Source organism: Mastomys coucha, unplaced genomic scaffold (genome assembly GCF_008632895.1).
Source record: "Mastomys coucha isolate ucsf_1 unplaced genomic scaffold, UCSF_Mcou_1 pScaffold4, whole genome shotgun sequence".
NCBI lineage: Eukaryota > Metazoa > Chordata > Mammalia > Rodentia > Muridae > Mastomys > Mastomys coucha.
Window position 1 is genome coordinate 15,442,537 of NW_022196910.1, and position 27,357 is coordinate 15,469,893.

The window sequence follows — 27,357 nt, forward strand, 5'->3', positions numbered from 1 at the left end:
TGTCATGAAGGAAGGAGTCTGGATTTATGCCAATCCTGTGAAGGGCTGGAATATCATTCATTTCTCTCACTCCCCATGAACTTGATTTGAGCATGAAAAATAGTGTCGATCACCCCTCTCCATTCACTTAGGCAGTGGTTATCACTTGAGCACTAATGATATGAGCTGGGGATACAAGAATAGACAAATCAGCTCCCCTATCCATTCATAAGCCCATCTACCCCTGTATTAAAATGGGTTTATTCAGCAAAGACTCTCTGCAGAGCTACTCTGACTGGTGTGGCAAAAGTCCTTGGCTTCAGAGACCTCGCATTCTAATGGTTTGAGGGCAAAAAGAGACAAAGTACAAGTCAACAAATAAATAAATAAGACCATGTCAAATTTTGGTAAATGCCTTGAAAGAATTGATAGGATAGTGGAATTGAGGGTGGAGACTGCCTTAGGTAGGGTGGACAAGAGGGCCTTCTTTGAGTAGAATATTCTGAAGACATTACAGCTTAAGACAGATCTGATATTCTAAACCAATCCCCTTTAGCAAACTAAACCTTCTGTCTTCTCTGACCCAGAATGTTTAATGGGAAGTTAACATTTGGCAACACATTGTTCCTCCATTAATTATTAACACACCTTGTGAATTCTTTTCAGAACTTTTAATCAAATGTGATAAACAGGGAATTTTGAGATTGCTCCTGGAAAAAAATGGGGAGCATGGTGTCATTAAGTGCAGAACAAGTGACTTTAGTGTCATCAGATAGACTTCTTCATTAGGGGCTTCCCATGAGCTCAGGACTCTCAACACACACTTTCAGCCTATCTGAAGTTTTTTTGCATGGAGTATCTTGAACAAAAAAATACTCTTTGATGAGTGCTGACCTAAAGAAACATCTTGGATCTTTAGGTATCTTTTAACAATATAATTGGCATTAGGGTTAGGAATCCTGATAGGCAGGCAAGCCCTAGATGTCTGAAAAAAAAAAAAAAGATTGCAGTGGGAGACAGAGCATTGATTACTTCAGTTCCTCTGTTAAGCTGGGCCTACACTTCTCCAGTTTCTTTGGAGGATGGAAACTTTTGAATTTTTTAATTTCATTTCTGTTAGAAAATCCACAGACATGTGGTTATATATCATGCAAAGGGTGCTGAATATTGACATAGACCAGCAGATTTCTAAGGACCTGCCCTTTGCTGAAATTTGAATAAGCCTTTGCTTTTAGATCACATGAGCTTCTGGGTCAAGATTTTTAGTAGCCTTTGAATATTTTGGACGAGGCAACATGGTTTACCAGCCTTCAAACGTTTTTCTAGCCACAGTGGAGTACCTGCTTATTAAGGAAAGCTCATCAGTATTTCCTGTGCCTGTGGCAGGTCCTCCTTAAATGCCCTGGGAAGTTTTGTAAGAAATCAGTAGAGAGGGTGGAGAGTATCTCAACCCAGAGATGCCAGTCATTCCTGGGGATATGTAACAGACTTCTGGTTGAGTGAATGAGACCATTCCCATCTTATCTATCCCAGGAATAGATCTTTGAAGATCTATTGACTCCAGAGAGTCAATGGAAAGTAGGTACCTAGGAAAAGAATGATTGAAAACTCTAGCTCTTTTCTTCAAGAGGAAAATGCAAACTGGGACTTGAAGGAAGTTGTAATCAGCACACCAGACACAGCTTCTGCCTCCCTTCTCCATTTAGCCAGTTGGAAGCTGCTGCCCACAGGGCACTATTTGGCTTAAAGCTACGGGAAGCTCCAAGGAAGCCTCATGAGGCAGGCTTGGAAACTTAATAAAGCATCTTCTGCCTCCCACCCTCACCACCACCACCCCCCCGACACTTCTCTCTGGAAACAATTGAAATAATGAATCCTGCTTTTGCAGCAAGACCCATCCTAAGCCTTGCTTGAGACATGTTGATAGCTATGACTATGGCTTAACTGACAAACAGAAAGTTGTAATTATTCTTCTTCTTCACACACACACACACACACACATACACACACACACACACACACACACACACGCCCTCTTGTCTGTTGCTCCTAGTTGGTTCTGTAAGTGATCATTAACAATATGCCTCCTCCCACTCCCTTTTGCTCCAGTTTTGAATGATCCTGAAAGGATGTTCTGATGATACAGTTCTGAATGAGTGTCATAAACCTACTATACTTTATTTTACTTCTCTATATTACCCTAGGGGATAATAAAGGTAAAAGACACAGAAAAGGGTATAGATTTTAGTGGATCCTGTCTTCTGGGCCTTGTTTTACAACTGAGCAGGATGGCAGTGAAGGTGGGTGAAACGCCCACCATAGAATTTTGAAAGCTCAAAAACAAAGGAACTTAGGAATACAGTGTTCAGTGTAAGAGGGTGTCTCTGTGTTTCTAGCTTTCTGATTTGGCTACCAGACTTGTTAAGGCTCCAATTTCCTACTCTCAGACTCAGCATCTTGTTTTCAGGTATTAGCTGGAATCCAGACCGACACAGACTTTGAAAATAAAAGAACAGTGAAGGGGGAAGGTTAACATATGGTTTTTGTTTCATTTCGTTTCTTCCTTTGGAAGGTTTTGATGGTTTTTTTTTCCTTCCTCTCTGATTTGCAATAAAATTGGTTCTGCTACTAGACTAACATATGGATACCTTTATGAGACAATCATCAAAAGAGATATGAAAATGCTTTGGCATATTTTAGATGTTTGAAAGCGGTCTTTCTCAGTACTGCCATTCTCAATGGCTCCTCCTTTCCATTCTTCTTCCTGGGTCCTATCCATATCTAGGCATTATCCAGTGTCATTAGATGACATAATCCAGTGCCACACAGAAGCCATGGTATCAACTGAGAACTTGAAAATATGAATTCTCAGGCACTAGGCCAGACTGACTGAAACAGAGATCTGAGGTATGGCCCATGTTCTAATAGCCCCTCCAGGTGATATCAATGGAAGCTTAAATTTGAGAACCACTGTGCATGTTCATTGTGTATCCTGGGATGTATACTAACACATCCTCTTGGCCACTAGCTGCTTCAGGGACCACCACATATTCATGAGCAAGAAATCCATTCTATCAAGAAGCTTTGAGGACAGGAATGAGAATCAAAGACCTGTCATTTGAGGGCAAAAGAACTTCCAGATTCACCCACCACTTAAGATTTGGCTTGTTTGTCTATACAATGGGAATAATTCCGGGTATTTTACAGGGTTGTTGAAAGGGATAAAGGACAGAAGACCTGTGACAATGATTTGTACTGCCAGGTCTTCTCTGGAGATAGCTGCAGAGTAAGTTGACTGTATGGATCGATAATGATGACGTACATTATGAACTGCAAGTTCCAGGAGGTGGGGACGAGGGGCAGGAACTGTCTGTCTCCTTTGTCCTCTTCTGCATTCGGAGTCCGGGTACATGATGGCCGATCACTGACTCTTTGTGGAATGACATCAACTAAACTTGTCAAGTGCTTATTCATGCCATCCATCCCAAGCCTTGTGAGGCTGCTGCCTCTTTGGATGAGCCCTGAGAGCTTCAGTAGTTTACTCATGTCACACAGCTTAACATAGTGGAACCAATGTCTTAACTCAAGAAGAGCTCCACATTCAAACCAGCTTCCCACAAAATCTCACTGTGGAGTCATCATAGTGATGCTTAGAAAAGTGATCTGGGTGGCATCTTTCAAGTTCCTGTTGTAGGCCACAGGCTCTCTCTGCACCTTAATTTGAAATTACCCATAGAGATAAGTACGATTACCATGCCTTTAAGAGAGAAGACCTCAAAATACAGACACTTGCCACAATACTTGGGAGGAGGGGTGTTTTGTTTGTTTGGTAGTTATTATTGGGAATGGTGGTGGTAATGGTGATGGTGATGATGTATGTATGGTTCCAAACTCAAACCCAGGACCGTACATAGCCAAGGTCAGAATTTCATTGCTATATCCAATCCTCAGTCTCTGATGCTAGATTTCTTCTTTCTAATGCCCAGATGTTTTTCATATGGCTTCTCTTTGTGAGCTGTTTGTTCACGAGCTTTGTCAATATGGACACCAATGAGCAGTTAGGAAATGTCCTCATAGCTGTCATGATTTTAGACCTAGAAGTACATAGATGTCATTTCTGGTTTTAAGGTACATAAAACCAAATGAGAAAAGTGGGCTGATCTTTGAAAAGCAGAAGGTAAAGGCAAAGAAACAGTTAAATACTGCTTGCTGGTTGTTTTACATATTCAGAGAGGTTAATGGAATTGAAATAGAGCACTGAATACCCCAGGACCCAAAATAACTTTCTTGTGCTATACTGAGAACTAAACACTTTCCCTGAATAATTGTCACTGAACTGTTGAATTCAGCATCCCTGCATGGCAGTATCCATTAAGATTGCCATAATCACTGAGTTTGTGGGTGTATTGATCCGTCATAGCCTTCATATTTTTTTGCTGAGAAGAGTGTCTAGACTGTAGACAGAATAACGAATATGGTTGGCCACTTTTTTTTGTTTAGATGGGAAGTTAGAGCATGAGCATCTTCTATGCCCCCCTCCAAAGAAGGTTGAACAAGAGCCCAGTTCTCTGGAGAGCACCTCAGCTCAAAAGAAGCATAAAAACAGCACCTCTGTGATTCGGGAGGGGAAGGTCTGCTTCTTCCCCTGGGTGGTGTGTTGCCGTGGCAGCTGTGACCCTTGAGGGCCTCTCTAGAGAAGAGACCTCATAGGTACATAGTGCTTTTGAAAATTGAGAAGCAGGATTTCTTGTCATCAATTTCATTTCCCTTGGTTTTTCTCCTACTTGGTAAACCTTTAAATGCCAAACTCAAGCTTGGTTACACCCCTTGTTCCCTTCACAAGAAACAGCACTAATAATTGAAAACAGAGAGTGGTTCCTTTATTCTAATTCATGGGACGCAGGTACATTTCCTGTTTGGGCCCCACCTTAAATTTCTCCTTCTGAACACTGGGAGAAAATCTGGATATAATTATCTGCTTTTGTGACTAAATACTTTCTAGTTCTTATGGTGAAAAAGCAATCTGTCGTCAAAGTAGGGCTGTTGGATAATATCCTTTGATTTGACAACTCAGTTTCTAAACATTCACTCTTATAGTCTAGGAATAAATCTTTTTAAAAAACACTTAATTGTTGCATTAGTTAAAACAATAATAAAACTGAAAAATAGCCAAAATATATAGTAACACAAAAATTAAGAAACTAATGATGATAAATCTACCCAATAAAATATTCTGCAGCTTTAAAATTATGACTATGAATATCAGGTGGCAACATGGGAAATGCTTACAATAAAACTTGATTTTAATTAGTTTAAATAATTAAATAAATTTTAATTAAATAAATGCAGTATTATATTACATTTTGGCTATGACTATAGCTTTATCACAATTATCTACTTCTTGATGAAAATGAGGAAAAATTGCAAGAACATTGGTAATGTAATTTGTTGGGATATTTGAATGATGGGTGATGTTTCATTATTTTACTATAACATTTGAAATCTAGTAGGATTGGAAGTGAAATTGTCTAGGTATATGACAGAGCTAAGTATCCTCATCTGAAACTGAGTCTTGCTTTTATGGATGAGATGTGAGCATCCAATGTCCAAGCTTGGAGGCAGAAGTTCAACGACATCTCTCTTCCAGGGGCAAAAGCCACATGCTCCCTTTGAGAACTTGCCGCAATGCCTAGGAGAAAATATCTTAATGCAAGTGCTTGAATAATTGAGTTGAGAGCTCAGCTTAAAAGACACCCCACACACACCCTTCACTTATATCGTGTGGTATGCAAGTCTCATTAATGGTTCTCTCACTTTTAGAGTATTCCTGGGAAGGTGACTTGATTCTGCTACTTATTAAACTAAGTTACAACTTAATCTTTGCAAATCTCAGCTTCCAGGTATGTTAAATGAATATAGGCATAATGCCTAGCCCATGTAGATGCTATAAAGATGTAAATAAGATATACAAAGTAATAAGACATGAAAAGTTCAATAGAAATCACTTAAAATGAAGACGCTGCTGGCTATGTATTATTGGAAAGGCTTCAGTTTTTCTACATGTGACAAAGAAAACAGTGTTTAATGGATTGTATCTGTCTTTTTATTATGCCCATTGGCTCACTCACTAGTGGATTTCCTCTAGGTATCAATCTTCACCAGTGTTCTTGTTTCTATGGAATTATTGTCTATACTACACTGTATAAGTTGGGTTAGAGAATTTTAGACTTCAGATTAGGCAGCATGGTCTCCTTAGCAACTCTGACATTTGAAGAAAGGCAGCATTTCAAGTTAGGTAGACGGATTATAGCAGCGCAGCTGGAGATGCCTCAGATGGCTAACCCAGGTGGGGGCTGTGAGAGGATTCCTATGCCAAGAGCCACAGCTAAGGGCAAGAAAGGGATTTGGGTTAAAAGAAGAGTGTTAGGCCATGCACAGCCTGGAAAAAGAAGCAAGGGGTGATTTGTGGCCTATTGAGCACAAAGGACAAGGTTTGGCCAAAGAAGGCACGGATGTTGTGAAGAATGTGAAGAATTTATGACGGGTCATCGTCCCACTGCAAGAAATGTCTGCCAAAGGCAAGTCTCCATAGACCAAGTCTCTCATTCAGTGAGAAGAAACAGAGGGGATTGGACTCATCAACTGACCTTTATCTGAGTATCTTCTTGATCCAGAAGCAGAAACAATGAGGAGAGTTTATGTTAGGAGGGGAAAGGAATGGGTGAACCTTTAGAAGCAGATGAAAGTGTTCCTATCCCATCCATTCCTATCATTCTCTTCTTTCGAAGTCATCTTCTTTCTCTGTGACTCAAGTTTACAGTCCAGGTGTGTCTGATTTGAGCATGAAGTGATGCCCACAGCATCTAGATCCTTGAGGCCTGGGTTTCCAGCCTCTGTTGTTATTGACAGGTGGTTGGATAATAAAGATATTAGCTTCATGAGTGGATGGATCTGCTAAATAGACTATTAGGGAGTGGGGCGTGGCTTGTGGAAGGAGGTCACTGGAGTATACTTTTGAAGGGCACATCTTATCTATTCATCTCCCTCTTTCTCTCTCCCTCTATCTCCTCCCCTCTTTTTCTCTTCCCTCTCCCTCTCTCTTCCCTTCCCTCTGTTTCGTCATCCCTCCATGAGGTAAAGTACATCCCTTCATCATGCCTTTTTAGCATGATGTTTTCTGCCTTGACCCAGAACCATGCTCAAAGCAACTCAGGTCATCATGAACTGAAACCATGAGTCAAAATAAACTTTTCCTTCCTAAAGTTGATTATTTTAGATAGTTCACCACAGCCATAGCAAGATACTTAACACAGTGAAGAATATCTGAGGTGTTCTCTACCAGTTCTTAGCAGAACTCCTACTATTTAAAGCTAAAAGCTTCACTTATCTCCTCTGTCTCTACTATACAGAAATGAAGAGACCTTAAGGGTCATTTCTTCTCATTAGCTCATTCATAGACGGAGTTTTCACATTAAAAAAAAACACATGCATTTTTCATGGTAGAGCCTGTACAGACCATACCCATCACAGGTCACTAGGCCTTAAACTGTCCTTTCTTCTAAGATGAGAAACTTTGCATGGGATTATGAGGAAGAGGGTCCTGAAAGGCAGCCTGAAAAAAAATGGAGTGAAGGCTGACCTGCCGAAGGGCTATATATCAGAAGAGACCATTAGACCCCCCATTTTCTGCTAAAGTAGGGACAGAGTTTATTATACTTTAGTACCTCTGAAGCTTCCCTAAACCTAGATATAAGCTAAAGTGGGCAGACGGAGGCAGTCAGGGAACCACAGGCAGCCGTGCTGGCACCATGTCCCTGCATCAACTATTCCTCCCAGCTGTGTGTCATATTAGGTCTCACACTGCCTGCTCTCTATGAGGCCAACTTAGTCGGCAACTGTGAATAAGTTTTGCGAAGAATTGGAAAGTGACTTCTGAGGCAACGGCTCCAGTTCTCAGAAAGGAAATTCGCAGAAGTGAGTGAATGGTCAGAAGGCCAAAAGGCCATTGCCTCAGACCAAGTCCCAGGGCAGAGTGCTGGGGCCGTTCTGGGTTTAGGCTTGTAATAAAAAGAAAAAAAAAATACAAGTAAAAATGTGATTTCTCTATCCAATATCACAACCCAAAGTGGTTTTTCTATGCTGAATTTAGTAAAATAATTAAGAGAATCAGTTTTTCCCCCCTTGGTGGAGAATTATATTTGCTAAAAAGCGTTTAATGAGTTTTGGAATGTAGGCATGAGATTGGTCCCAGATGAAATAAAGATGAGAACATCTTCTAACTTGGAGTCAAGCAATTACTTGACTCTCTTGCCCTCCGTCAGCCTCCTCCTCTCTTCTCCTCTCTCTCTCTCTTTTCTCCCTTTCTCTCTCTCTCTGCTTATTCATAACTTCATAGCTCACTCACCTCCTTTGGGTGGGGCTAGGTTGGGAGTGTAATGGCTCAAAACGAACAGGCTCCATGATTGCCAAAAGTTCACTGAGAAACCACTTTCGTTGACTCTGACTTTGTTGTAATAGCCAAAGACATTTTTTTTCAAAAACTAAAGTGCAAGAGTTTGAAGAAAACACATAAGGTCTGTTAATTATATTTAAAAAATCAAATGCTACGGAGAAGGTTTAAGAACTGTGGCAAAGAAAATGAATAATGATCTAACAAGTTCACTTTTATCTAAAATGCCCTAAAATAATATAATTATTTATTACTATGTATTTATAGTATAATATCTATTATATTTATATACTATAAATGATCCATCTAGCTTCACTCTGCATACTTGCTTAGTTCTTTGATAAGTAGTAGATTCTGAGAGGCTTAAGAACTTCTGATATACACTTAAAAAATTTAAAAACTGTAGAAAGAGTTGGTTTTACAGAGAGAGGATAAAAGAACAAGAGAGACGGAGGGGAAGGGAAAGAGAGAATGAGAACAAGGGGGCACTTGAAAAAACATGGTTACCCTATGCTGTTCCCTAGGCAACATGGCAGCCTGCCTAGAAGCCCATTTATAGTATCTAAGGTGAGATACTATAAACTGTAACTAGTCTTTTCCAAGGACACTGTGAGTGCCCACCTCATAGGAAGGAAATATCACACAAAAGGTCCATATACCATTGACAGACACTATGGAAATTAGAGAGTTAAAACCCCCACTGAGTACCAGGAAGTTAAGCATGCTAATCAACTATATTAACATCCTTCCTGCCTATCAGAGAGAACTACTTTTTATCTTCTGAAGATGAAAGCTTGTAAATAATAATAATCAAATAGTAGTAAAATAATAGAATAGTAGTATAAGGCCCGTTAAAGGGGTTAAAAAAAAATGACTAGAGAGGTGGTTCAGGAGTTAAAAGTACTTAATGTCCTGGCAAGGGACCAGGGTTCCATTCCCAGCACCCTCATCATGGCTCACAACCGTCTCTAACTCCAGTTTCAGGTGCTCCCATACTCTAGTCTGACTTCCATGGGCTCCAGCCATGTTTGTGTGTATACATACATGCAGGTAAAGTGTTCATACACATAAAATAAAACAAAGCTTTATAATTTTTCAGGGATGTTTTACAAGCACTCTTCTTTATACCAAAACTCATTTGCAAATCCCAAATGTAACGAGAGGCACTCCTCTTTGTTCACTTCTTGGTTAGCAGCATATAGTTTGTTTCTTCCTGTTGTCGCCAACAAATAACTCTCTGGTGAGTTCTTTCCTATCCTCCTTCTAACTCACACTTGAACCCTACCTCTAGAAGCCTCTGAAGTCCCCAGATATTTCTGTCTTTGTCCCTTAATGGAGCATCAGAATTTGGCACTTTCTTCTTTTCTTTATTTCTTTTATTCTTTCTTTCTTTTCTTTTCTTTTCTTTTTTTTTTTAAAGCTACTAAACCTAACACTGGTCTTACCTGTCCTTAAATTGAGCTGATGAAACTTGCTTGTATCTAAAACTAATCAGAGAAGAAACTTTCAATTCCCTTATCAGATCCTTCTTACCTCAGAAAGCACTCATATGTAAACATTATCTAGCCACAAGGTGGGAAGCCCCACTTAACACTGTGAAGAATTGGGGCTTCAGTGAGGGTGCCTGATGCTATCCCAAGTTTAGTTTGCTCATATAAAAGAATCTCTGAGAGTCTGGGTGATGTGCGAGTCCATGAGAAGGCTTTAAGGCTGAGACCCAGTTTTGTTTTCAATATACCATACCGCCACCTCTCTCTCTCGCCTGGTTGTGTACCTCTTAGCACTGAGTGCTATAGAAACACTCTCTGGGATCTTTTAGTCAGAGAACAGCAATGTAGACATAGCAGCATGAAAGGACTGTCGCACACAACCCAACTGGCATCTCAGTACACATCAGGAAGTTATTTATGATGTGTAACACCCAAACTGTCTCCTCCCGCCCACTCTCCTCCTTTCCTCTCCCTGTGTGTGTTTCAATCTGTCATTGACTCTGGCCGCCTTTTCCTCTGCCATAGTGCCAAGAGCCATTCCTGCTGCTGCAGAGACTGTCTTCCAACAGTTTCCTCTCTGGTGCAGGCCTGGATGCCCGTCTTTCAGGGCCTGCACCTCTCAAGGCTCTCCCTTCAAACATGCCAGACTTCCTTGGCAGCTACTCCTTTACCTGCCATACTGACCCTGTCACAGGCACCTCTGGGAAAATGTCCAGATGGATCTCATACAAAAAAAACAAACAAATGAACCACCCCCCCCAAAAAAAAAAAGAAAAACCAGAAGCCTGAGTATAAGAGATTGACAGGGAACAGGACCCCTGAGAACCCAGGGCAGGAGCCAAGTTGCAAAAAAAAAAAAAAAAAAAAAAAAAAGAGAGAGAGAAATGATAGGCTCTGGAGTGAAACTAAAAATAAAGAGTGTTTTAATACCCCCCTCTCCCCTTGTGTCTAATTCATCTCTCTGTAGCACCAGAAAGAGAAGTATTGCCCGCTTATCATGCATGAATGCTTGTGTTTTGACTACAAGGCTCCTATCACAGCTAAAAGGAACCAACGATAACAGTGAATGTGAAGGAGATAATACTAACAGCAAAGCTACTATCTCCAGATTGGAGCCAGACTCTCTGACAACTTTTGTCTTGATGTTTCAGCGAGAGAAAGGAGAAGGAAGGCACTAAGGCTCAGAAGTGTGGCTCCTCAGCTCTGCTCGTCATTCTTTCTCTTAGAGTCTCTACCTCATCCAGGCCCAAGTCCAAGATGGAGTAGTGATTAGCAGTCTGGTAATCCTGGATGCTTGGTGACTATTCATTCCCAAAGCAGACCTGGCAGGAAGGAACCCCAAGTTTTCAGTTATTTAAGGAGGGAACTAGTATCTAATTCCTAGCCTACCATGAAGTCAGCATGGCACAAGCTTCCTTGCCTGATAGTCATTAGTGAGGAAAAATAATACCAAATGGCCTTCACTATCAAACCAGGAAAGGCAAACTTAAGGGCAGAAAGAAAGGTGAGAGTCACAGGAAAGAACAGTGTCTGAAAGTGTGATGCTAACCTCTCTGACCCTGTGTTCAGCCCACGCCCATCTCATGCCTTGCAAGTTGTTTTGATGTAAGTTGGATATGGTTTTAACTAGGAGATTATTTGGGTGGAACCAAAGGCAGCAATAGGCAAAGATAAACATATCTAGCATCATGTTATTAGACCTAGCTAGAAGATCCAACCAAGTCAGGGTAGTTTACACAACATAAACGTTAGCTATCTCAAGGGAATGGTTATATATTTACCTAAACCTAGACAGCCTCTCTATCTTGAAAAACCTCTTTCAAACAGATCCTCCTTTGGGGAGGGATGGGAAGGACGCATTCTAAATCGGAAATGAGGAAGGCAAGCCTTGATCTAATCATTGTGTTAGTCAGCATGACCCAATAGTACAGATAGCCAATATGTAAGTAGTTCATTGCATACCAGTCATAAGACAAAGAGCTACTTAATACTCTCAGAATTTCTAGGAGATATTTTTGGTATGGCAAGTCTACTTTTGAAGATCTGAATCTTAGAGAGCTTTAACCACTCATTCCCCCTGCCTCCATCGTTGGTGTGACAGACTTTACTGGAAGATCTCAGATTCAGTCATGTGTTGCAAATGGAAGAAATTGCCTAACTAGTTAATGGTAGCTAACTTACATGGAGAGCCTGATTGAAATAGTTCCAACATAAAAATGACCTCTTGATATTTGATTACCTTTCACCTTAGACATTGATAAACCAAACTGTTCCCTCGGGACAACAGTTCTGTGCAGGGAAGCACTTCTCTTGCCAGAGTATAATTTTGTTGGCTCTATCTATCTCCTTCAAGCCTTGGAATGAGCCCCAAACTAGTAAATTCTGCTGTCCTGGCAGGATGCTTTCCCTCCAGGGCATTGGATCAGGCTAAAGTAATACATCACGTTGCTTCCCACTCTGTCAGCCATTTCTCTAAAGAGTCTTAAAGCAGTAATGTTTCTGCTTTGAATCTCAGTTGTTCTTGCCCCTAAGTATTGCACTTTGACTCTCTGACCTTTGAAACAAAGGGCACCCAAATAGTCTACTTCCCATACCTGCCCTTGACTTGGTGCTTCTGAGAGAGAGAGAGAGAGAGAGAGAGAGAGAGAGAGAGAGAGAGAGAGGGAGGGAGGGAGAGAGACACTCTCAAGAAAGATTCAGCCTCCTGATGTTTTATTTCATTCGTTTTAGACCCAGAGATACATAAACATTGACATAATTGGGTAACAAGGAGACTTTGGTCTTTGGCATTATAGGGATTTAGTCGATGGGAAGGTGGGGTGGGGTGGGGTGGGTAATATAGGGTCATAATTCCTAGAAAAGATGACCTCATCCAACTGAGAAGTAGTGGGACCAGCAAAAACTGCCAATTAAAAATTAACATAGGCCAAAAGTGAAATCGATGCCTAAATCTGATAGGTTGTCGGGACCGTTTCTGACACATAGTTCACAGAAAAAGAGAACATTTTCTCAGTGTGCACTTTTCCAGATGCCAAAGGTCAGGCTTTGGAAAGATCCTTCCACAGACGTGCAGAACTGAACATAGGTATCGAAAGAAGGCTCAATCAGGTGTTATTTGTAAATACAGGTTTTAAACCTTCTCCAAATAATCCTAATTTGAAAAACTTTAATATTGGTTATGATTCACTTTATTCTATAATACATGTGAGTATGTAAGTACAAACCCATGTTATCCATGTTATCGTAAATAGCTAATGATAGGTTCAGCAATGAATTCCCTTTCTACATTGTTTTCTAAGCATACAGCCATGCATACCTTATTAATTTATTTAAATTAAATAAGACTTCTATAAAGTCTTTAAAGGATAAAATATTGACTCTCAAAGACATCAAATGTTAAGTACTAAGGATTCAGGAAATATCAACCATACAATGTTTTATCATAGTTTTCCTTATATAAGGAATTATGAAAGATGTCGGTTTTCCATATAAAGCTATCAGAGTAGGAAAGATTGGAAAGCAACTTCCATTTATGCAAATGAAAATTAAATCTTTCCAGGGGTTGCAGCTTAAACCTATAGTCACAGCACTCAGGGGATTGGAGCTCCCAGGTTCAAGGTAAAGGCCAGTCTGGGCTATGTCACAAAGCCTGTCTCCAAGAAACAAAGGGATAAAGGATACAAAGAAAATAAGGGAGGGCAAAAGGGAGGAAGTGGAGGAAGGAGAAAATGAGGGAGGGAAGGAGGGAGGGAGGAAGGGAAAGAAGGAGGAAAAGAAGGAAGAAGGGAAGGAGGGAGGGGAGGAAGGAGGGAGGGAGAGAAGGAGGGAGAGAAGGAGGGAGAGAAGGAGGGAGGGAGGAGGGAAGGAGAAAGGGAAGGAAGGAAAGAAGGAGGGAGGGAAGAAGGGAAAGAAGGAAGAAGGAAAGAAAGGAGGGAGGGAGGGAGGGAGAAATGAAGGGAGTGAGTAAAGGAGGAAGGACATTCAAATGTAGGGCAAGTGACTTAGTTCAGTGGTACATTGTGTGTTCAGCATGCATAAGGTCCACAAGACAACAATAGAAACTTCACTGGACAGCTATAAGATTGCTTCTTATATAATTTTCAAAACTTTCCTACTAATATGCAATGCAAATTGATGTCAACTGAATTTATTTCTATTAGATAAAGTTCTCATAGACCAATACTGACTTAAGAAGAGTTATTCTATATTGTCAGTGAATCTAGAGATTGGCAAAATTAACAATAATAGTAATGACTTATATAAGAAAACAAAGGTTCTGGCTCCTAGAGATCCTAACTGTGATATTTGATTGTGTAATCAATCTTCAGCTAATAAAAATAATCTGCTAAGGGCAGATTGTTTATTATCTAACAATATCAATTATATTTTCTATTAGACACATTGCTGAGACATTTCTAGAAATTTCCCCCAAACCCCAACTTGAAGTTTCTTGCCTTTTCATCCTGTTTTTAATTTTAAAAACTAAATTTAATTTATAAAAAGAAAGAAAGAAATACTCTACTTTGGTACTTCTTCCTCCTATTAATAATGGTTTTAGAGAATTGTACTCTGTATAACCCAGAAAGGAAGAAGTATATATCTTTAAAACTAGGTATGTTCCTAATTTGAAAATGTTTGCATTTGTCATTATTTAAATATTGATGCACCAAATCAATATTTTTCTCCTTCCAATGACAGCTTAAAAAGCTTTCTCAATAACCAGAAGGGGAAATTTCACAGGGAATCAAGATAAAGTACTGTGTCTCAAGTACATTTCCAGAAACTGATGAGAAACACAGATGTGTGTAGGTTGGTAGACATAGTTCTACTCCTGATTAATGGCCACAATCCTTTGCTTTAGAAATGATGGCCCCAGTTAAATCTCAGAAGTGCACACTTCTCATCATAGCAGGAGGGGAGTGAGTTGCTTGCATCCATGACAAAATGTGATACTGGTGTGGTTTTGATGATACCACAGTTCTGCCCCAAACCCTTGTAACTAGCAAGTTTGCCCTGAAGACTCTTGAATTACTCCACTGACCATGCATTATTTAAAGGGAAGTGCTACTTTTATAGAGGACATCTGTTTAACCATTGGAAGTCTCTCTGTTGGCCCAAGATATGTTTAAACATTATGTGTACTCAGAATGGACTCAAAAATCTAGGTTAAGTGGTGGCCAGCTTGTCTGGAAAGCTGCCTTTGGTCTACATGTTAGACAACCTCTGAACCAAAGCTACTGAAAAAATAAATACATTATAAATTTTCTCTCTTTTTTTTCTTAGTTTATTTTTTTATTCACTTTACATCCTGGTCGTGTCCCCCTCCCTCCTCTCCTCAAGTCCCACCTTCATAAGTCCTTCCCTCCATTACCCCCTGCCCTTCTCCTCAGAGAAAGGGAAGCCCCACTTGGGTACACACCCACCCTGGGACATTAGTTGCAGCAGGGCTCTCTCCTCTCCCACTGAGGCCAGACAATGTGGCCCAGTTAGGGGGAGGGATCCAAAGGCTGGCAAGAGAGTCAGAGACAGCACCTGCTCCAATTGTTGTGGGAGCCACATGAGGACCCAGCTGTACATCTACTATAAGTTTTTAATGTTAAGTCTTTGTTTTGTCAGCAAAACGTCTGTGGAATGTTATACAGTCAAACAATTAAGCAGATAGAATCCTCAGATCCTGTCTCATTGTGAAAGGCATTATCCCAGTCACCTGGCTTTTACTGTTGCGTTGGCTAAAGACAATAAGTGGTTTTAAGCATTCTGGAGAACTGAATGATAATCAATTTCCATTTTCTAAGTTTAAACCTGTTTAAAGCTCTTCCTTGAAGACAATGTAAGTGTTTCCCAACTATGCTCAATAAATAGTCAAGATTTTCTATACAATCTCTGACATAGAAAAGACCACAGCAGGCATCTACTTCCCAATATAGGATTCTGCTCCTGAGGTCACCAACAGGTGTTTGTCCAGCCTTCACTTAACTGCTCTCCACAATGGAGACTTCATTATGTACTAAGAAAGTCTGTTGTTGATTTTTTTAACTTATTCTTTTGGTAACAAATTGTTTAAAACCTTTTATGTTAAGATGACTTTCTTTTCTGTTTACCTGATAATTCTGATTGAACCAATCAGAATAAAATATACAACAGGAGTGTTTAAGGGCAGTGATGTAACCCCTAGTTCTACCTCATTACAAAAATAGTCAAACCACTACACTTTTCTGTAATTTAGACGTGATTAAGGTACTCATTTATATCAAAAAGGTACTGGGGAGATTTGTTGATTGCCCAGCTGAGAAACTCTGCTACACCAGTCTTCCTATTTTTAGACCACAACAGTAAATACTTTTATTAGGGTTCTTTAAAAAAGACTTATAGGAGGTTATTGAAGAAAAACCTAACACTTTGACCCACAACTGTGGTACCTCAACTGCTGAGAAATGGCTGTCAAAATCAAGCCTATAGGGAGGCTTCAAAGGATGGATTAAGCTTTAAACAGCAATGGGTAAACATGTGCTACATTCATAAATTTTGAATAAAGTACAATGAGTCCATTGTAGTCATTATGAATTGGCAAAGACAAATAATCCCTTTAGAACTGTGGTAGCTAGAATGAATATAACAGTTCTTAATCAAACATTATATAAAAATCCTAAAGTTCTCTGCTTCAAACTTCGTCCGTCTGTGGCCTGAAAAGTACAGAAGGAACTACACCAAACTCTGAGCTCCTCTGAGAGACTCAGCAAACTAGGAACTGAGCGCATGGGCTGCCCTTTGCTATGGTGATGATTACTGCCCACTTTACCTTCTGAAATGGTCTTGTGGCTGTTGAGAGTCACCAGGAAGGGTCATATCATGTATGGAAGTGATTTTGGTTATGCCAAGATAATGGTTGGTATCTTTCTCTTGCAGCAAGCAAGGATCACAGAAGTCAGGTTAACCAAAAAGGGCTTGAAGTAGAAGTCCTACATAGGCCCTCGAATCCCCCACCCATCTCTCCCCATTTCCAGTCCATAAGCCTGAGTTGTGAAAACAGTTATATCTGAACTGGCCAAGTTTGGAAGTTTCTGAAAGAACTCCTACAACCCTAATCCCAAATATCAAATAATTATTCCATTATTGACAACTGATTAAGAAATCAGTTTCTTAAGAAATCGGACCCTTTAGGAAACATGTACTACAAACAAAGGACAGTCATTGCATGAAGATTACTGTTGTGATAGGTACAGCAAAAGAGATAGGCCTCTTCTCTCCTTTGCCCCTACCTGCAAAGAGAACCCAAATGGATCCTCTAGTCTTAACTGGTTAGCCATAGTTAGAAAACTATGCAAAAGTCCTTCGTGGATTACAAGAGCCATGTGCATCCGTTTGTGTCTTTTCTCTAATTTATAGTCCCAGGAAAAGATTATTAAAGAAAAAAGTCAGGAAAACAAAAAACATTGTTTACATTGCCCAGGGGACCAGCCAGTTTGTACTTGCCAAGGCCTGGCTGGCAAACAAAAACCTTGAGTCCAATTCTATGTTAGTCTTTCCTCCAATGGCCAGTAAAAGTGTTGCTGAGACTCCATTGGGACCAACTGCCTGGTCCCTCCCAATGCCCACAACCATGAGGAGCCCACAACCATGAGGAGCCCACAGGGAGAGAGAGAGAGAGAGAGAGAGAGAGAGAGAGAGAGAGAGAGAGAGAGAGAGAGAGAGAACAGATCCTTCCAGAGAGACCACAAATGAACCCTCAGTAAGTTACTACCTCCAGCTGCCCTGAGAATAAACCTTCCTTGTGTGAGGAAGCAGCAACAAGGCTCCTGTGCCAAGCATCAGGAAAACATTTGGACTCTTAGAAGACGCCATGAACAGTTGGCCTCTCCGGCAGTGAAGCAGCCAAGCTAGTGTGAACAAGGGCCATTGCCATGGTCCTGATCTCCCTAGCGAGGAAGCTGAAAACATTGATGAAGACTTTGATTTTCAAATGCCCATTCTTAAGTATTGTATCATTCCCTATGTGATTATAAGTCTTTATTTAATGGCATGCCTTCTTGGGTTGGGAATTAAGGCTAAGCATATATCAGGTTGATAATTGAAGTCTTGTGGTGTATGTGCTTATCATCTCTCTCATAAAAGCCTAACATGTCAAAGGAGAGGTGATAAGTATCCCACCTCACAAAGGATGCAAAGTAGATGAGAACAGACCAAAATTTTATGCCCCTATCTAAAACAGCACAGCTTCACATTTTGTGTGAATCAAATCAAATGTTGTCCATACAGTACTGCATCAAAGCCAGTAAAAGCGTGGTCAAAACCAAGATCAAATCAACTCATTATCTACTTGGCCAGTAAAGATGTCTAACGGATGTGAAAATATCAAAGTAGGTTTTGATTAAGTTGATATCCTCAGTTTCCCTGCCATTTAGCTCTGCTTGTCTTAATCCAGTAGTTTCTTCTCTAGGAAACATAAATGGTTGCTCCAGGCTTTCTGAGGCAAGTAGGCAAGCCCCTTCCCTACTACCATTATAATCAGTTCTGAGTTTCCAGGCTTCTGCATATGGTCAATAGCAACAATGGGTTTTTAAATAGATCATTTAAGGCCTTGGAAAAGATCCTCAGGAGAAGCAAACTAACATGTGGTTAAGATCTATTCTGCAGCAGGTCCTATACATTATTTAATACATCATTTCATCTTATCCTCAATTCTGACAAGAAATATGTCATTGCCTATCACACAATTAGATTGAGACCTACAGAGCTTATGCTGCTTTTTAGGGGTTATGCACAAGTATATTTTCTGGACTCCATGAGGTCCTTGGGCTTAACAGTTGGTAGATCAGAGTTTGAATTCCAACTGCACCGATTACTTCAAAATCTGAATCTCGGTTTTCCCACCAATAAAAGAAAGATATATGTTTTGACTTCAAACTTTGCTTATATGCAATTTAATTTACAAGAGAAACAGATGATAAAAGAGCAGCTGAGCTACCCTATGTATAAAACTGTAGGCAGTTACTAAAGTGATTTAGAAGATCCAGTTTCCCAGTGCCATGCATCAAGGGGGCAGGGTCTTATTCAAATGTTTGAGATGACAACCTAAATACCTTCAGTTGATTATTAAACAGTATGTATCATACTGTACCCCCCAATATTACAATTGCCTTGTCAATTTAACAATAAAACAATATGCTTACAACATTTTAAGAAACTTGATCTGTGATTTTGTTTTAACTATAAATATTAAAAGCCTCTCAGCTAAGACAATAAAAAGGAAGATGATAGGACTGGACATAGACAGGATCCTGGAACAATGGCTGAAAACATGGGAAGACGTAATACAAATAAAGGGCATGGCAAATGAAGTCTTACCCATTAATATGCTATAACTCCAGAGAATATATGGGAATCTAGAAGAATGTACAGGGTCAGGCATATTGGAGATACTTCAAGAAAAGGGTGACAAACTGTTGGAGAAGTATGTAGACTTGATGTGGGAAGAAGAAAGGCATCGGATTAGATGAAAGTCTGTGAACATAGGCAGTTCTAATGCCAGCCCGTTCTGATTTGTGCAGACAAGCCCACAGGCTATGGTTCCAGCATTCGGAGGGCACCTCAGACAGGCATTGTGGATGAGTGTTGCTTCCGGAGCTGTGATCTGAGGAGACTGGAGATGTACTGTGCCCCACTGAAGCCTACAAAATCAGCCCGCTCTATCCGCGCCCAGCGCCACACTGACATGCCCAAGACTCAAAAGGTATGCTCAGATGGGTGAAATGCAGTCATTCTTGAGCAGTCTGCTGTATATGATATAGGGGGAGGGAGGGCAAATGGAAATTCTACGTCTCCTGGGTGACAGGTCAAAAAGCTCTAATCCTACCAGTAGGGTGACTTATGTGTCCACCCTTCCAATCACTCTCTGCTTTGAATTATCTTTCCCACTCCCCTGGACCATCTGGCATTTGGAAGGTGGTAGAAAGCCAGAACTAAACCTGTGAAAACTCAAGTTGCCCAATGAGACTGATTGGCCAAATAGGATACCAAGTCTTAGCTATCAATAACATTATGGTAATGACAGAATGTACTGATGCAGGTTGTCATAATTTGGTAAGTTGATATACTCTAAGATATAGTCCATGTACAAGTGGAATGCCTGCACCAAGTAACTGTTAGACAAGGATTAACATTTGTCATAATTGTATCTAATAGCAAAAGTTGCACATCCTTACAATGGGTCCAAATAAGACTCCTTAGTGGGACTTATTTGAAATTCTCAGCAGCAATTATAAATTAAAGAGAAATGCACAAAAATGGGCACACTCGGTTTAGTTGTAGGAAAGTTTAGATGTTTCTAATGATCAAAACACAAGGCATCCTTTGTCCAAGCATTTATTATAAAGCAACCTCAGGCAGACCATCTGTGCCATAAGAAACAGATAAAATGTCTGACACATGGCGCCCACATGACACACTTATAAAATGAATGAATGAATGAATGAATGAATGAATGGAGTATAAGTAGAATCATAGTCCTTATATAGAGCTAAAGAGAAGATAAAATAGAAAAAGAAGAAAAAGAGAAAGGAAGAAAGATAAGGAAATAGAAGCCCTCTCTTAGGTTTTGAGGCATTTTTTTTTAAATAAGTGAACACATAGATTCTATCATTGAAACAAAATGAACATTGTGCAGAAAGCACAAGATGTGAGACTCAAATGTTCACACCTTTCCTGCTTCCTAATCCTAAGCCAAAACCAAGGCTGAAACGGAACCACATGGTCTTAACCGAGTCACCTCCCCAGTGAGTCTCCTGAAAGGATTTGAGGGGACTGTTTAGGACTTGATGTAGACCAAACACAGTGGGCACAGAGTCAGAGAGGATGCCAGTGTGCAAAGTAAGGAAAAGGGAGTGTTCCTTCTAGCTAAAGAGAAAGTGGGTATAAGAGATGAGGCTCAAAGTTCTGGCATGTCGGCTCAGATGCCTAAGGTGTAGGACCCCTCTTCAGCAGCAAAGCTGGTTCCCGTTTCCTATGGAACCCAGGCATTCTGGGCAGATTCAAAGACCGTCTACAGCACAGGAGCCACCAGTTCTCAATGCAATTATTTTTGTGATGTTTGCAGTCCCAGCCCCTATCGACAAACAAGAAAATGAAGCTGCGAAGGAGAAGGAAAGGTGAGCCAAAGACACATCCAGGAGGGGAACAGGAGGAGGGAACGGAGGCAACTCAGAAAATCAGAGGTCTCAGAGAAAGGACACTGAGCTAGGAACTGTGAGCAAGCAGGCGAAGAGGGACTTGCGGGAACAGGGATGAAGCAACCAGCAGACAGCAACCCAGAAAAGCCACAGAGGAGATGGAGCAAAGCAGTCCTCACTAAGTTAGATAATGTCTGTGACAGAAGTAAGAAGGCCCTCCTCTGGGGTATGGCACTTATACATGGGAAGAATGGCACAGGGAGGTGTAACACCTCAGAAAGTGACAAGTGACAAGGATGGAACATCAACAATGACAACCACTAAAAACATGCCACCAAGGCACGCCCTCCCCTTCTTAAAAATATAAATCAGAGTTAAAAAAAGAAAAAGAAAACTATGCAAAACAAAGATGACATCTTCAGCCTGCATTCCAAATTTTATACAAATCCATTATAGAAGAATTGCCCATGTTAATATATGTTCAGAGTTAAATATTAACTGTAAATTCGCAGCAATGCTGTATTGTGTCATTGAAGTTCCCAGATTTCTGTCCTGAATTTCACTGGTGGTTCTGCTTCTTAGTCAAGTCCAGGGTATAGGCCAAAGAACATCGGGTATTTACTAAAAGGCCTGTGAGGTAACTTTTAAAAAGATCACTGAACTTTTATTTTGTACTGTGGTATCAGACACAAAGACATATTAGTTCACCATGGCTGCCATAACAACATACCACAGACTGAGTGACTTAACACACAGACAGGTTTTTTCCCCATAGTTCTAAAGAGCAGAAGTCCTCATTCGGAGTATCAGTCCCTTGGAGGCCTCCTGCCTGTGTCTGTACAATCTTCCCTCTATAGATACCTCAGTGTCTAAATATTGTATTTTCATTAGGATATCTGTGAGACAGGACTGGGGTTCATTCTAATGGTTTCATATTAATTTGATGACCTCAATAAAGACTCTGTAAGTGCACTCTGTTTTTGAGGTATTAGGAACTGGAACCTTAAACATGAATTTTCAGGTAGAGAGTAGCAGTTAACCCATAATGAATATATCTGATATCAAACTATACCATTTAGCTCTCTGTCACACACACACATACACACACACAGATAGAGAGAGAGAGAGAGAGAAAGAGAGAGAGAGAGAGAGAGAGAGAGAGGTAGATTCTGAGATCTCAAATCCTATGAAATTCTTCATTAGAAAACCTTTAGGATCATGCTATTCGTGGTAGCAAAGGCCTTGGAAGCCATTTGATTCTGCCTCCTTGTTTTAAAGACTCAGATACTGAGATCTGAACATAAGTGAGATCTCTACTTGGTTTCTAAGCTTCTTCTGGGCACCAAATAACAACTATCAAGTGAACAAAGTAAAAAGAGAAAAGAGGCAGGCACAGAATTGGAGATGGGGAGTCTCCCCTCAATGTAATATTTGTCTGCCAGAAGAATGCTTGCAAGTGCTATCAAGAGTGCTGAATTTTCTGGAGAAGGTGACAATCAACTCACCGAACAAGGTGGGTCTCAGCAACCTTTGCAATCACTACAAGCAAGATTGTCAAGGAGCAGAAAGCAAAACCTCAAGATTATCTAAATTTGAATTTCCCACACCAAGAGAGTATAGAAGGCAGAAGAACACCATCCACTCACAATAACCCTTTGGGGTGATAAAATGACTGAAAGCCACAAGATGAAAGCATTTCATCTATTTAACCTGCTTCAAAAAAGACCTGTCAGAAGAAGAGTCTTCTCTGCCTAGCCCTTCCTGTTCCTGATTTTTTTTCTACTCCAGGGTCATGTTTTCTCCATGACTCACTGAAAATCTTGGATGGCCTCAATATCACAAAGGTGTGCCGAGCTCAAGATAGGATTGAAGATTCAATTAGAAGTCTGTGTCAAAACCCCCAATGAAATAGAGTCTACTTCTGTTATCATTGCAAAAAGTATTCCTAGATTATCAGGAGAAGCTGTATTCTATTAAGTCAACACACTTTAGGGCCAGACTCAGGTAAAAGCTGTCGCTAATGCCACCATAGCCTGAGCCTTCAGTCTCAGACAGCTCTTGAAGCAACTGCAGTTCAACAAAAGAATTCAGAATCTATTTCCTGTGGAATGAGTTGGGTGGATGTATTTAATTATAAATGTCATTCAAAGAAAACTTAAAGTGATAGGACTTTCTAGTTAAAATAAGTTCTCATAGCCCAAGACTGTGTGTTGAAACACATTTCTTTGTGAAGTAGGTTTTAACAATTTTAAAACAATCCTTAGCATGCCTACATGTCATCACCATGAATATGGATCATGAAAACATAGCCATTGTATTGTTCTTTCATGAAGCATGTTTCTTTACCTAGGATAATGAAGCAGTCACAAAATAAATCAGAAAAGGCAAAGGAGCTTGGCTGACACCTCACACATTTGAAATTTAGCTCAAAATTGAAATTGTTCAGAGACTCAGTGTGATAGATTTTGGTTAGCTAATTCTTCACCGTGAATGTGATTTACCAGGTCAGCATTTTCTCAAAGTCAAGAGAGTATAGATCCTTCTTTATAATCCCCACATTTAAGCTTCAAGTGTTTCAGTTGAGGCAAATTGATAATCTTGTTTAAAACTGATTAAGATGTGTAAGGAATCACAATTCCGAGACAAAATTCATTGAGGACCTATGACTGTAAATGTCTAAATGGGGCATGAAGCTTACAAGTTAGAGACAGGTAGTATCATCAAGAAGACAGAACTCTTGTCAGTCTGCCTCCAAGCAAGTCAGAGCTCTTTGTCTAGCTGTATACTCATGGACAAACTGTCTAGCTCACCTACATCTCAGTTCCCTCATCTCTCAAACATGCCAACAACTGAATCTATCTTATACTGTTGGGAGGACATATCAAAAGTATATTTAGGCATATCTGTATTTGCACATATATAGATATGTGTGTTTATTATACATATATTATAGATTACTCAAAATATTGCTTATACATAATATAAACACTATTGAACTACTACCTAGTATTGCCATACTTCTGGAAATTGGAACAACAGAAAAGTCTCCTGAAGTAGAAATGTCTCATATTGCCAATAATGTCAAGCCAACATTTGGCAACAGTACCAGCAATGTACATATTCTCCAACATACTACAGAACAGAGCTGAGTAGTCTAAGATTCCTCCCAATCTGTTGAATACCTGATTCTGTGACTAATTCCAATTAAAATGGTTAGTCTGGCTCTTCCACATGAAGAACTGTCTATATTTATTTTAAGGTCATGTCCTAGTCAGGGTTTGTATTCTTGCACAAAATATCACAACCAAGAAGCAAATTGGGGAGGAAAGGGTTTATTTAGCTTACACTTCCACATTGCTGTTCATCACCAAAGGAAGTCAGAACAGGCACTCAAACAGAGCAGGAACCTGAAGGCAGGAGCTGATGCAGAGGCCATGGAGGATGCTGCTTATTGGCTTGCTTCCCCTGCCTTGCTCAGTCTGCTTTTTTTTTTTATAAAACTCAGGCCCACCAGCCCAGGGATGGCACCACTCACAATGGGCTGGGCCCTTCCCCTTGATCACTAATTGAGATAATGCCTTACAGCTGGCTCTCAAGGAGGCATTTCCTCAACTGAGTCTCCTATCTCTGTGATAACTCCAGTTTGTGTCAAGTTGGCACACAAAACCAGCCGGTACAACTGACCCCTTGTTAACTTGACACACAAACACATCACTAATAAGCCTCAGCCCTTACTTTCTGATTCATCCCCAAGATCTAAATAACTTTAAAAGTAATGTGTAAAACCCACAGTCTTTACATATTAAAATTTCCATCCTTTTAAAATATCCAATATCTTTTAAAATTCAAAGTCTTTTTACAACTCAAAGTTGCTTAACTGTGGGCTCCATTAAAATGCTTTCTTACTTCAAGAGAGAAAAATATCAGGGCACAATCACAATCAAAAGCAAAATCAAACTCTAACCATCCAATGTCTGGGATCCACTCACCATCTTCTGGGCTCCTCTAAGGGCTTGGGTCACTTCTCCAGCTCTACCCTTTGTTGCACATACCTTGTCTTCTAGGCTCCAGCTGCCCTTACTCTACTGCTGCTGCTGTTCTTGGTGGTCATCTCATGGTACTGTCATCTCCAAAACACTGCTGTCTTCTGTTGCAACTGGACTTTACTTTCACAAATAGCCTCTCACGGGCTCTTTCATGGTGCTAAGCCTCAACTTTTCTGCATGATATTTTCAATCCTGGGCCTTCAACTGTCACTGAGACTGCACCTTCACCAGTGGCCTTTCCTGGCTTCTCACAATGCCAAGCATCAGCTGCTACCACTTCATGTTTCAAAACCAGTACCACCTGGGTGACTCATATATAACCAAGTCTGCCTGTCAACAAGAGGTACAATTATGGCTGTCTCTTGAACACAGCTTCTGTGTGCTCTCAGGAAACAATCCCAGAAGATTTCACCTTAATAATGTTGGTCTCTTCTTAATCACTGCTAATTTCTTAGCTCCAGCTAACCAGCATCAAACATCCCAGTAATGCAAAGGTTTCACTATAATAGTTCTGGTGTCTTGTTAATCACAGCTGATTCTTCAGCCCCAGCTAACCAAAACTACAGAATCTTCACAATCAAAATAGAAATGACCCTGATAAGAATCTATAATCTTCCCTCTGAAATTTCACAAGCCAGGCCTCCATTTTTGCACTGTCCTCAACGTTATCTTCCAAGCTCCCACAGAACACCCCATAGAGCTCATAACACCCAATGGCTCTTCTAGCACAAAGTTCCAAAGTCCTTCTATGGTCCTCCCCAAAACATAGTTGGGTTGTCACAGGAATATCTCACTATGCTGGTACCAATTTGTCTTAGTCAGGATTTGTATTCCCACACAAAACATCATTACCAAGAAGCAAGTTGGGGAGGAAAGGGTTTATTCAGCTTACACTTCCACGTTGCTGTAATCCAAAGGAAGTCAGAACAGGCACTCAAACAGGGCAAGTACATGGAGGCAAGAGCTGATGCAGAGGCCATGGAGGATGCTGCTTACTGGCTTGCTTCCCCTGCCTTGCTCAGCTTGCTTTTTTATAGAACTCAGGACCACCAGCCCAGGGATGGCACTACCCACATGTGCTGGGCCCTCCCCCTTGACCACTAATTGAGAAAATGCTTATAGCTGTATCTCGTGGAGACATTTCCTGATGCCTGTAATAACTCTGTGATAACTCCAGCTTGTGTCAAGTTGACATAAAACCAGCCAATACAGGTCATACAATGTACTTTTCAGAAAGCCATCATTTTCTTCTCAACCAGTTAAAATCAAATGTAATATGTGTTTTCATTCCATGATGCCTGGGGAAATTTTAATTGTAGCTTGAATTCTGGATCTCTATAGTTTTAAGTGAAACTGTCAAAATAAATAGAAATGTGGGATATTTCTGGGATCACAGAGCTTCCGGGACACTTTGGTTCCTCGGGTAGCTGATCTAGTGCTTTTCATGGGCATTTGATCTTTCAACTGTCTCTTTAAAACAAGACAACCTCATACGGCTTTGAATGTGTAGTGCTAAGATGTAAGGGGTGGTAAAGGAGACAAAAAAAATCTCCCAAAACTCCTCTTCTCCTAGTATCTCTTGACCACCTGCCTCCAAGCAACAGTAGAAAGGAAACAAAGCTTTCTAAGGAAACACAGCCCCCAAGTGCTCAAGTCCATAAGAATCCATAAGGGACAGGGGGGAGGCTAGTCTGATTACTTGCCTGGTAAAAGAGAATCAAACTTTTTTGAACTACGTAATAGATAATTCAAAGTTGATTCTTCATATGGAATGAAGTTGACAGCCTGAAATTAATGTGAGTGCTTTTGAAAGCAATGGGAAGATGAATAGGTTTTGATCAAACACAATCCCTTTGTATGAGTTTTAGAATGTCCACTGTAGACTTTACCACAAATGTTACCTTGGGACTGAAAGGCCAGTTATTGGTTCCCTTAACCCAAGCAAGAAAGGGCCACCTAACACTAGTTAAAGAAGATTCTTCAGGAGCCACCACACACGCAACAATGAAGTCAGCTTCTCTCCCGGGGGCCTGATCGAAATCATAATTCTTCCCTGAAGCCCACATATTTGGAAACCCATCTCTAATGAGATTTCTCAACACCATTGGGTCTCATCCAGCAACCAAGATATATAATTTAGAAATGTCAGCTTAGGTTTACACTCCAGAAGACAGAACTAGAAGTAGCAAAGACTGGGGAATGGGTGTGAGGTAGGGCAGAACAGATCT

General features: G+C 40.4%; 1 protein-coding gene across 6 annotated transcripts in view; it reads left to right on the forward strand.

Moving 5' to 3' along the window:
- Igf1 (insulin like growth factor 1) overlaps positions 1–27,357 on the forward strand; it is a 79,934-nt gene that overhangs the window by 36,890 nt on the left and 15,687 nt on the right. For 3 of the 6 annotated variants that reach the window (XM_031350186.1, XM_031350190.1, XM_031350188.1), the window contains exons 3-4: positions 19,467–19,648; positions 21,011–21,062. In XM_031350186.1, the coding sequence (XP_031206046.1) occupies positions 19,467–19,648; positions 21,011–21,062 (234 nt within the window). Of the gene's footprint in view, positions 1–19,466; positions 19,649–21,010; positions 23,981–27,357 lie in introns of those variants that run through there. The other 3 variants (XM_031350187.1, XM_031350189.1, XM_031350184.1) reach the window with 2 other exon arrangements.